The following is a 12019-nucleotide window of genomic DNA, read 5'->3' as shown; positions in this document are numbered from 1 at the left end:
GAAAGCAGAGATAACATATTTTTTTTAAAGTCAGCCTTAAAAAATTTTGACTTTCTCAAAGTGACGTTTTCTTTTACGAGTTGTTTTTTTCGAAAAAGGGTAAAAAATGCATCAAAATTTTCTCCCAAATTTAGGGTTTGATTTGGGAGGATGAATTGATTGGTTAACAAGAATGAGTTAGTGGTAATCAGGGACATCGTGCTGGTGTGCATGTTGTGAAATCAGGGATCTGCGAGGTGGGAAACGAAGGTTCTACTCTAGTTACGGGTCAAGCGCTATTGTTGATTCACATTATTTGGCTCGTGTTACTTGGTTTCGTTGGGCTGTTTGGGCTGCTATGATCAATCAGGTTTCGTTGATTACTTGATTTAGGATTAGACTTGATAGGATGAGTTTTTGTATAACATACATGTATCTTTGTATGTATGAGGGGAATATACGGCAAGATGATTTTAACTTTGTTCTTATTTTTTGTTGGATTAATACAACTTTAGGAGATTTGGATTTTTACAAAAAGTTAGTGGTAATCCTAGTTGGCAGCTTAGCTAGAAGGATCAGTCACACATAGCTTGCCATGTCATTAAAAATTTAGGTTGTTAACTTTTGAGGGTTATTTGTGGTCTCTAGAGATAACAATGAGGGTATTTTTGAGCTCAAAATGTAACGGAGGGTATAATTGGTCTATTTCGCATAGTTCAGGGACAATTTTGACCATTTTCCGTAGATATAATAGGCCTCTAAATCTATAATTTTGATAATTGTGTTTCATAGTTTTAGTTCCGTTTGTTATTAAGGTTGCAGTTTGTATATTTCGCTTGCGAATATATAAATAAGGTAAGTATATAAAAAATTTGTATTTATACATTTAGAAATTTTCAAAACTCCGTTTGTATATTTCACTTACCAATATACAAATAGGGTAATTTATTATTAATTTTTCATAAATCGTATACAAATAGCTAGGATAAGCATATACAAAAATTTGGATTTATACAATCATGAACTAAATTATATAAATTTTGGATTTATACAACTCAGGTGAATTATACAAATCAGACGAATAACAAGAATTAGAGAAACTGTAGCCGTGAATTACAATTTTCTTACATTATAGCTATAGTACCTAATATAGGCTAAATGTTTGCTATTATGCATAATTTCTCATGTTTATTTTTGGGAAAACTAAACAAATGAATTCATTAAGTAAAGTATTTACCTAAATTGGACTCAATCTAGTATATTTATCCTGATTAGACCCATTACTTAAATTGAGAAATTGTGCATAATAGCAAACTTTTAAAATAAATGTTATAGCTACTGTTACATTTAATTCTACACGGTAGCCTATGTTTCACAAATTTTGCTATTAGATGGGACCCACACAATTGTATATAATATAAATAAAAAAAAAGGAAGTCATGGTTTTATACAATTCACTTCCCCTCTTTTCTCACCCCACTTCCTTCAATTTCTCCTAAAATCTCTCCCTAAATCAGTTTGAACTTCAAATCCCCCGATTGTGGTATCAAAATTGCCTAAACGTGTTTAAATCAATTTGTTTTTATTTTTTCCTTTTTTTTCCCCAAAATCTCTCCCCAAATTAGTTTGAATTTCAAATTCCTCTCGGTTGTGGCATCAAAAATTTTAGCTAACCGCCTAAACGTGTTTAAATCAATTTGTTTTTATTTTTTCCTTTTTATTTTTTTGGAAATTTTTTAAGTTATTTCATGAACTTTCATCTGAAATATTTATTCCTATAGTTATATGGGGAACTTTCACATATAGCCACTCAAAAATAGTCTAATTACTCTCCATAGCTATAGTTTGATAATTACAATTCGTAGCTACATGTTATATGGAGGAGAGAGGCGAGCGAGACTGGGAGAGAGAGGAGAGAGGCGAGAGAGGGGGCAAAGAGTAGAGAAAGGTGAATTGTATATGTATATAGGTTAGATAATTGTATATTATACATATATATTTGTATATATGGCAAGAGAGATTGGGAGAGGGAGGAGAGAGGCAAGAAAGATTGGGAGAGGGAGGAGAGAGGCGAGCGAGATTGGGAGAGGGAAGAGAGAGGCGAGAGAGAGAGGACAGAGAGGGGGAGAGAGGTGAATTGTATATGTATATATGTTAGATAATTGTATATTTTACATATGCAATTGTATATATAGCAAGCGAGATTGGGAGAGGGAGGAGAGAGGCGAGCGAGATTGGGAGAGAGAGGAGAGAGGCGAGCGAGAGAGGGCAGAGAGTGGGAGAGAGGTGAATTGTATATGTATATAGGTTAGATAATTGTATATTATACATATGTATTTGTATATTCTGACGAATTATACATATACAAACATGACTAATTATACAAACTCGAAGTCAACCCGCGTAATTAATGTATAATGTTAGTCGTGAGTGGTAATTATAGCAAACTATAGCTATGATGAGTAATTAAGTAGTATAAGTTTGATTAACCGCGTAATTTTCCCTAGTTATATATGTATACATATACAATTGACAAGCCCATCACGATTGTCATATACATATACAATTTACAGCTAGTACAATTATATATATATAATAAATTTATACATATACAAGTTCCAAGCTTATCCCATAGATCATACACATATACCAAAAGAAGTAAATATACAAACACAATTTTCATAAATACCGATGAACTCATATTGTATATATATACAAATTTAGAAAAAATGAAAAAACGTTCCATATTCAAATCATGCAGTTGTTCAATTCACTTTATACAGAGCATATTAATCCATGTAATTATACATGAATGTATAAACTACTTAACATTCCATTGTTCGATCATATATACAAATTCAGAAGAAAAAATATACAAAAGAAATTCCATTCCATTGCCTTTTTCTTTCTTTCCCACTTAAAATAACGTTCGTCCTCAAATGTGTTCAAGATCTTTGTCGAAATATCACAATATGAATATTTACCATGCATGTTCCACTTATACTTTTTAAATGAATTATCGTCTCCGAACCTATCTGATCACTTCAAAAATCGTATCATCCATCCTTACAAGTTACAAGTCATAAATCAATTTAAAAAAATTATGGGTGAGAGGATAAAATAGGGAAAACCTGTAAAATTCACAAAATGACTAGGATGGTCGTTACAATAAACATGTACATACTTGGACACCAAATATATTAAATGGATATCTATTTGCCGTGTATATACTTGGGCACCAAGTATATTGTACGAGTGACTAGTTTACAAGACATAATATGTTGTGTTTATATCCATCTTACACACAATATATATTGTGTATACCTGTATGTTACAACACAAAATATATTATATGTATATTTATATTACAACACAAAATATATTTATGTAGATATCCATTTTGTTTGGTTTATACTATTCGGAAAAAGATTATATCAATTTTTGAAATCTAAACGCTACATAAACTAGAAAATGATAAGTTGATTAGTCACTGCCCCAACAATATACTATAAGGTACATTTTGGAGAAAGAATTGCACCTCAAACTTGGCTATTTTTTGTGAACCAAAATAGTGAATGTGGAGAACCAGAGACACTCTATCTATCCCCAACGCTAGTATTTTAAATTTGGAAAACAAAACGATCATAACTGTGAGATGAGAAAATTCCATGGCTAGTCTTCACTCTTGTTCCTTTTCTTCACTTCACAGCTTACCCTCTGTAACTGTAAAGTACTCTCGAGCGCAGCCAAGGATTTTGCGATTCAATTGCCGATCCAGTAGTGATGATAAGGAGGTCTCATTTGTTTTAGTAAATTATGTAAATTTCTCTCTGTTCAGTAAAATTGCTGACAATTAATTATTCAGGATTATTTGCTGGATGCTCCTGTTTCAATTGGGGACGGCTTTTCTTTTAGCGGAGGTTTGGTTCCAATTCCGATTCTTCAATTTTGATTATGGATCAACACTATATTCAGAATATAAATTTTGATTTCTTTTTGAGTAGGGAAGTATTCAGATGAGCCAAGTCCGGCTGATGAATGGTTCAACAAAGGAAAATTTGTGCGTTTTTCCATCCTTGATCGAAATCACGCTGCATTTATTTGTTAAAATTCTGAAATTCAGTGATATTAATTTAGGTGAAAGCTTATCCGGTTTCTGGGACTGGGGAGAAAGCAAAGGATCCCATTTTTGGACTTACAATGGGTGGGAGTTCGCAGGCGTCATCTGATCTTTTCAGGTGAATCTGGATGATTTATTAGTTTGTTTAAGGGAGTTAGTAATCTTATATGTAGAAATTGAGGATGGGTTGTTTGCAGGGTTACCCATTGAATATGATTTTGTGCAATAGATGGTTTTGTGTAGAAAGTGGAAGCTCTAACAATTCTCCCATTCTATTAATCCACGGCTTACCATCACAGGTTACCATATTTCCTTTTACCATTCAAACTAAGGTCTGTCTTTTGCCATGTAACCCTTGTCTTGGTTGATAGTTTGCTAACCATGCATCAACTCCTACTTTTTACAGGCATACTCTTATCGCAAAGTTCTTCCCATTCTTGAGAACAACTATCATGCTATAGCACTTGATTGGCTGGGTCAGTATTTCACTACTTCCTTTCTTGCTTTATCTTCCTAATTGTTTTCCATTCTCAATGCTACCTTAACTATGCATTCATACCTCTACAGTTAGATCAAGTGTCTGTTTTTTTTCTTACAGAATCCATCGAGTTCCAGTCTCAGAATCTTCAGTGTGAATTTCAAATCCAAAAGAACATACTCCCTCCATCCCATTTTATCTGACAGGCATGAAATTTAAGAAAGAATACTTTTAAAACTTGTGGTTTAAAACAATCCTTAAGTATTTGTGTGGCGGGTAAAATGAGAATTTTAAAGTTACTTGGCTGTAATATTGTACATGGTTAGCATTAACCTATGCAACCCAAATAATGAAATCTTTAGTTGTAAAATGGTCCTTGGCTGTATACTAATACTTCACGATTCCATTTGATCATTTTTCAGTGCAGCTCTAACCACATGTCTTTGAATGTGTTTCTATTTCTTATGTACTTAACAGTTTTAACAGTGTCTCCATGTTATCTTCCGTTCTAGTTTTTCTACTATTCTTAAAAGATAGTGTGAATCACATCTATCTTTAATCCTGTCAGGCTATATGAATAGTTTTACCTTCTCCTTACAGGATTTGGATTCTCAGATAAGCCCCAACCAAAATATGGATTTGACTATACATTGGATGGTGAGTCATAATTTCTCTCCACCTAGTAACTATGTTGATTGGACTCTTCAAAAATATCTCCGGGTGTGTGTCAGATCCTCCCAAAGCTATGTATTTTTGAAGGATCCTACATGGGCCCAAAAAATCTTTTGACGGACCAAACAACCCAACCAAGTAATATAATTATATGATCAGATTGTTACAATGTTGGAATCTTTTTTCAAAAGAATGAAGAATTTCTCCCTCCTTTTTAACATTCAATTTTTTATTTCTGACAGAATATGTGGCATCCTTGGAATCTGTGATCAATGCTCTTACTGACAAAAAGGTTACTCTTGTAGTGCAGGTATGTTTATATGTATAAAAAATAATTCTTCTATAGGACCACCATGGTGTTTAAACTTATATTCAAAACAAATCTGAGCCCCTCCACCCAACCCCATCAATTAAGCGGGAGGCAGTGGCCCCGCCAGCATGCCTACTTACTCATTTATTTGACTGTAAGCATCTAACTTGCAGTGTGTTGCTTTTCTTGTGAGATTTGATTTGAAGAAAATCTTTGCTTTTGCCACTCTTACAGGGGTATTTCTCACCAATTGCAATCAAATATGCTAGCAATCACCAGGAAAAGTTGAACGGCCTGATACTTCTAAATCCGCCAGTAAGGATTAGTCAACACTTAACTGCAATTAGTACATGCATTTATTTGCTGAACATTTTTTTGTCATATTCTGCAGATAACTGAATTATTCTGTAAATTATGAAATTGCCAGCAAACAAACATATGATGGTTTTCTCGTTTCCTAGGCTGGAGGCCTTTCCTAATTCTATGACCTTGAACCATATTATTTTACACTCTTTTCAGACATAAGAAAGATAGAACTGTCTTAAGGTTGACGTTTAGTCTTGTTTCTTCAACTTCTTTTTCTCCTTCAAATTAGTTGAGTGAAGTAATGTTCGGATTCACTAATCCATTTTTTTTTTTTGGTTTACTGAAGCTTACTATAAATCATGCCAAACTGCCGTCAAGCTTATCTGTTCTGAGCAACTTCTTGTTGGGGGAAATTTTTTGTCAGGTAGAGAGGATGCAAATATTTTCATGTTTATTCTGCTTGCTGACATGCATGTTTCTCTGGACTCATCCTTGGTTTTAAATCTGTTGCTATCAGGACCCTCTTAGAGCCAGTGATAAAACATTGCTGAGTTGTGGTCCTTACCAAATAAAAGAAGATGTGGCAATGGTTTACAGAAGACCTTATCTCACATCTGGTTCTGCAGGGTTTGCATTAAATGCGATAAGCAAGGCAATGAAAAAACAACTTAAGGTGCACTTTTTTTTATCCATGTCTTAATTTTCTAATTAATTGGTTTCAGGCTAATCCAACTCAAGTTTAATTTTCAATGGTTACCAGAAAAGTAATATGTATCCAAAAGTATCTCTTCTCAGTGCTAGCTGGCTAGAATGTTGTTTGTCCTTTCTTTTCTTTTCTGACCTGCCTCAAAGGACGGAAGCAGGTGTCCTTTGTTTTTCTTCTTTTTTCCCTCCCTATTCCATTGTTGAAGGCATATGAGAGAGGGTGGGGATTTTTTCTTCTAGGAGCACCATGGTATAACAGAAACAAGGAATTCAGGACCTGATTTTATGGAAGTTTTCTAGCTGAAATTGTTTAAATGGAGTTAGGTAAGGAAACTTTCAGCAGAGGTGACGATTAGATGAGTTGGTAACAAAATGCATCTAAATGTTAGAAAACTAAAACTATCTTTTTGGGGAAGGTCTAGAATAATTGTGTAACAATTACAAACAGAAATAATTGGTGTGAGGGTTTCCCTTCTGTCTAACAGAAGAACATTCATCATCCTGCTGGCGAATTTCCAGGGATAACCTGGTCAAACGTTTTTTATTTTATATCAGTTATACATTTTGATTGGCTGCAAACTTAGATATGCATTAATGGAAAGGAAGATCAAGATATACATTTCTTGATTTATTCTCATCAACTTACTTGTAGTAATAGTATAGATATAGAGGCTTTGACATTGATATCCCACAGCTTTCTAGTATTGCATCAACTGAAGGACTGACAGCAGCATTTGACACAATCACATCTAACTTCCCATATTTCTGGAAAATTACAATTTTCAATTAACAAAGTTGGATCAGACGACATAAAACAACATTAACCTCCACGAAATGTAAGCACAGACCAAGAAGTGTTAATAAAAGGAAGACATGGAGTAGGATATCGGAACAGATTACAACTTCTCTCACTGATTGGGGGATCACAATCAAGACTACATAGGTTTTAGCTATGCAGAGCTTGGAACACAAGTTTTATCACAATTATTTTAACCCTTGTTTCTGTTCATTTCAAATGAAAACTTAAGATGTCATCTAAAATTCACAAAATATTGAGATTTGTAAATCCAAAATCTACTTTACAATCCAAATTTCTCCATCCAAATGGGAATGGGAATGTGCTTCAGAGAGCTATATTTGTCAACAGAAATCCCATAAGTTGATTATGCGATAACCAATCAATTCTCTTCTTCCTATTAGTCTTGTAAAGAAGAACAGAAAATGCTGGATTTCAGTTACTTTATTCTATCTTCCTCTTCATTTAAGGATATATTAGTCTAAAACTTCCTAATCGTCAGGGCTATGTTGAGGACACAAGAGCAATACTTATGGACAATAACTGGTCAGTCCAGACAACAGTCTGCTGGGGACAAAGAGACCGCTGGTTAAACTTTGATGGTGTAGAAGATTTCTGCAAGGAATCAAAGCATCGACTAGTTGAACTTCCTATGGTAATGACACTATTTTGTTGCTCTTTATCTTGGGATAGTATTACAAATGCAGAGCATTGCTTTCGTGATGAATATCATATTCTTGAATATGCCTTCTGAACCCTCAGTAAATTAAAACGGGAACTTATGGTCATTTGAGCACTGCTTATCAGAAGTTGATTCGTATTAACAAGTTAAATGTTCTTTATATCTTTCTTGTGTTTCAATGTGTTATTGGTTTTTAGAGAAAAGTGTATTTATTTTCTGAATTATGCAGTCAGGACATCACGTTCAGGAGGATAGTGGTGAAGAATTAGGTCAACTCATTGCTGGAATTGTTGGAAAGAGAAGCAGTTTGTGATTGTTATAAGATCTAATCTATGAATTAAATGGGTAGTCCATCTGTTGATATATATATGCATACACATTAGTGTGTTTTGCTAATTGTACAACATGATATATATCTAATATTGTAATGCTGCACGAGATAACACCAGAAAATGGTTGAATTTCATTTTTCAGCTGCTTGACAGTTTTGTATTTTCACCAATTGTTTCAGACAGAGAATGAACTACAGAGTGAAAATCATAAATGACTCTGTCTGTCTGAACTATTCTATTTGTTTTTATACATAATTGGGGCTTATGGAAATTGACAATGTCCCTCTGTTATCATGGCCACTTGAAATCCATAATAATTATCTCAGATTTCCAGAGCTTGAAGACAGAGGAATAACCGTAACTTGTGTGTATCAGTTTTAAGTTTGAAGATGCAGCCCCTTCAGTCACTTTTTTTGTTTCACAGGCCGCTGAAAGGGATCAACCCAACATTGGTCTTCTCTGGCAGCTTTTTTCCATCTATTCTTGAATCTTTCCAATTCTGCAAGAGATTGTTTCCGCACCTGCATATGACTGGGTTTATCATAACATGGAACTAAACTTGGGCATTCTAATTAGTCATGTCCTTAGTCGCATCATAAGTGATTCAACAATAGAAGATTGTCTTCTTGCATTGTGTCAGTGGTGTAGATACACTAGAACAAGCATGTTAGAAAGACAGTGGCAACTGCAAAGATAAGCTACTAAGGTTCTTGTTGAAAAAGTAAATGGAACTTACAGCATTTCTTGCATCAGATGGATGAGACTCTGGCAGTCCCTGCAATGATATTTCAGGTAATTCATTTTATTCAAGAAGTTGATTGTTGAAAGCTAGTTACTTTTAGTACATACCATTTTGTTTGGTGAGCTTTCCTGTTTAGGATTTGTTCCTTGTTCTAAACTACTCTTCTACATAGAAAGACAATGGTTAGGATTTACTGAAAAGATAGGAGATGTTCAATTGTCTACTGTAAGTTTATCCCCTTTGGTTTTGCTGGACATACCTCATTTTCTGCACCACCTAGTGTTGGAAGACCATAGTGAACCAAATATTCTGAGTCAACAACCCCAACATTAGTGGATCGGTTCCCCTATCAAAAATAGTTACAGATCAAACAGGAGAGTAGATGTGTTTTTTTTTAATTGACGATAATTTCTGCAAAATGTAATTGCTGGTGCAGGAATTGATACCTGCGCACAATATCCAAGCTGAAAGTCCACCCCCCATGCATGAACGAAGTCATTCTGTAATATCAAACTTACCAAATTCAATAAGAAATTTGGTGTACGACTAGTGTGTTAAGATCTGAAAGCATACCTGAATTATGTACCAGGCACAGCGCCACGATGCTCTTGAAAAAACAGGAGCCATCATTTCCACCCACCTGCATGTTAATTCGAAATTCAAAGATGGATAGGAAAGATGTGAAATGAAACACAATTCTTTCTGCCTATTAATATTACCCAGTGCATGGAGGTTCAGTACTGTCTCCGTAGCACCTCCTTCCAGGACCCTTTATGTTTATTGTCCTCCTGTTTCAACCATAAGAGTACATCCTTTCAAGAAGATCCAACTTATTACTGATAAACCAGTCACTGATCATGAAAGTAATAATACCTGTGCACTCTTGATCCCTCTTCTCGTGCTGTAAGTTTGTGGTGAATTTCTGAAGTATCTGCATCGATTGCTGGTTGTGATATCTGAAGACCTTCTTCTTTTATTATTGATACATATCTGCAGGTGGAGATTATTTTTCTGGTTGACATCAATGGCTCTTAGTATGAAGATATATCTTTTTAGCCCTATAATTACCGTCCAGCATTGAAATTTTCAACTCCAAGATCTTCATCCCAGAGGAATATGTAAGAATACTCTGCAACAATATCTGGGTGTAAGAACCTCTTAGCAAACCACCTAAAATAACAAGAGAATAAAGAGTCAGTTAATGCTTTTACCGTTATAGAATAACCTGAGTGAAGGCTATTAATAACACATGGTGTGTGTGTGGAAAACAAGTATGGGATGGAGTTAGGCTTTGATTTGAGAATACAGACTCTCAACTCGGAACCCACAATGTCTAAATTTTGGATCCGGCACTAGTATACCAGTCTGACTGTGGATGTAAAGGCTCATACCATTTAGTTTGATTAATAGCAGAAATGTGAATAGCAGTGCTACTCCATTCAAGATCATTCCATTCATCGAGGAGGCCATCATAGTGAAAAAGCATAATGACAAAATCAGTATGAGGAAACTGCAAATGAGATGGTATTATATATAGTTAGTTAGATCGCTAGGATGAAAAATGATTAATATCTATGGCGTCTCACCTTGTTTACAATTTCATTTACATTCTTTTTCTGCTTAATTCCGACTGCCATAGCTAGTAAGCTCATTGGTGATTTTGATTTCTACAAGGATAAAAAAACATTACTACTGCCTCTTATAGTTAAAACTAAAGATAAAAATAGTTTACAGGACAAGCAAATGTATAATCAGTCATATACCCTTGTATTGAGGGGACCCCAGAGCGGATGCATCTCTAAATCAGAGGTCTTAGCCACAATACCTCTGGGTAATGTCTCACTTCCTTCAGGCCTGCACTCATCCTATAATAACTTGCACATTAATTAATTAATTACACAACTAATTAACTCATTTCTTCACAAAATTTAGATGATCCCAACCTCACACATCGATCTAGGTTTCCTCATTCTGAAGGCTTCAACCATTTCCCATCCTATTACTTTCTGTACCAATTAACAAAAACATCCATTATAACTATATATATACTGTGGAACAAGAGTTATGTCAAAGAAGAATATAAATAAGACTTTTCAATCTTGTGGTGTTAAACTAAAGTTATGTCAAATGTATAAAAATGCAATGAAACATGTCAAGTGGAAAGTTGAAATTAAAGTATTACCAGAGTAATTCATTTTTTTTTTGTGACAGAGGGAGTATATATTACTTACCTCTTTACATTCAGTGATGATGAAGGTGCTTCTTATAAACAAAGCAGCGGAAAGCAGAATTGCACAAGTTATTAGGCAATTCCAACCTAACAATTTATTTTTCATGGTATCACAATTTGAAGCCATGGGAACGGTGCAAAATCCATTTTATATATACAAGGAGAGAAAAGGGTGATGCAATGCATTTACAAGTATTTCCAATATGTATGCTTAATAGAGGTCAACGGGAGATAATAGTGGAAAGTTGCTTCAACTCTACAAAAAGTTAGGCCAAATGGCGGAAAGTAGAAGATATTGACTACTCATGGATGAACTGTTATGTCCAACCACGGGACTTGTTTTTTTTTTTTCTTTTCCTTTCCAAATAACCACAAAAACATTTTTTTTTTCATGGAAACATATTACGTCATACCAGACACACCCTTAGTTTAAAATCGAATCTAATATTGTGTAGAATTTAAACGACTCACTCAACAAGTTTATTGTAATCGTATAGAGATTAGGAGCCGCGATCGCAAGGTGGGTTCCACGATCATGATTCATGACGAAAGGGGTATGTGAGAATATTAGTTTTTTTTCCTAAATCGGGATTAAGCATTTCATAACATATTTTGAGTTCTACACTAGACATGATTTTGGAGCTATTTTTGAGATTTGTCGTGGGTG

The 12019-nt window shown here is 34.5% G+C and overlaps 2 protein-coding genes and 1 long non-coding RNA gene across 5 annotated transcripts; 2 read left to right on the top strand and 1 right to left on the bottom strand.

The window, feature by feature from the left end:
- The first annotated feature begins 3511 nt into the window (after positions 1–3511).
- Positions 3512–8482, top strand: LOC125837508 (uncharacterized). Of its 2 annotated transcripts, XM_049516610.1 has the most exons (13): positions 3512–3773; positions 3845–3899; positions 3984–4039; positions 4117–4217; positions 4329–4398; positions 4506–4575; positions 5178–5234; positions 5492–5559; positions 5794–5874; positions 6212–6289; positions 6383–6538; positions 7869–8021; positions 8278–8482. In XM_049516610.1, exons 1-13 carry the CDS (start codon positions 3648–3650, stop codon positions 8359–8361), a joined length of 1155 nt encoding a protein of 384 aa, XP_049372567.1. In that variant the 5' UTR covers positions 3512–3647; the 3' UTR covers positions 8362–8482. The 2 variants fall into 2 exon arrangements, with proteins under 2 accessions (XP_049372567.1, XP_049372566.1); XM_049516609.1 differs by lacking the exon at positions 8278–8482 and having other exon boundaries at positions 7869–8149.
- A 259-nt stretch (positions 8483–8741) lies between these two features.
- Positions 8742–11523, bottom strand: LOC125837507 (uncharacterized). 2 transcript variants are annotated; one of them, XM_049516607.1, is made up of 14 exons: positions 11354–11523; positions 11066–11128; positions 10886–10987; positions 10709–10789; positions 10514–10632; positions 10191–10292; positions 9996–10112; positions 9842–9910; positions 9696–9762; positions 9569–9622; positions 9382–9468; positions 9230–9286; positions 9117–9155; positions 8742–8901 (listed from the first exon to the last, which is right to left on the bottom strand). In XM_049516607.1, exons 1-14 carry the CDS (start codon positions 11477–11479, stop codon positions 8785–8787), a joined length of 1200 nt encoding a protein of 399 aa, XP_049372564.1. In that variant the 5' UTR covers positions 11480–11523; the 3' UTR covers positions 8742–8784. The 2 variants fall into 2 exon arrangements, with proteins under 2 accessions (XP_049372564.1, XP_049372565.1); XM_049516608.1 differs by having other exon boundaries at positions 9230–9283.
- On the top strand, positions 8895–10144 carry LOC125837513 (uncharacterized). Its single transcript, XR_007443527.1, has 3 exons — positions 8895–9172; positions 9559–10025; positions 10119–10144. It is a non-coding gene; the product is annotated as an uncharacterized LOC125837513 (long non-coding RNA).
- Positions 11524–12019: the final 496 nt, after the last annotated feature.

This window comes from Solanum verrucosum, unplaced genomic scaffold (genome assembly GCF_900185275.1).
Source record: "Solanum verrucosum unplaced genomic scaffold, falcon-dt-bn FXZP01000092.1, whole genome shotgun sequence".
NCBI classification, from domain to species: domain Eukaryota; kingdom Viridiplantae; phylum Streptophyta; class Magnoliopsida; order Solanales; family Solanaceae; genus Solanum; species Solanum verrucosum.
The sequence above is the reverse complement of the archived record's forward strand: the minus strand, read 5'-3'. Positions and strand labels throughout refer to the sequence as shown.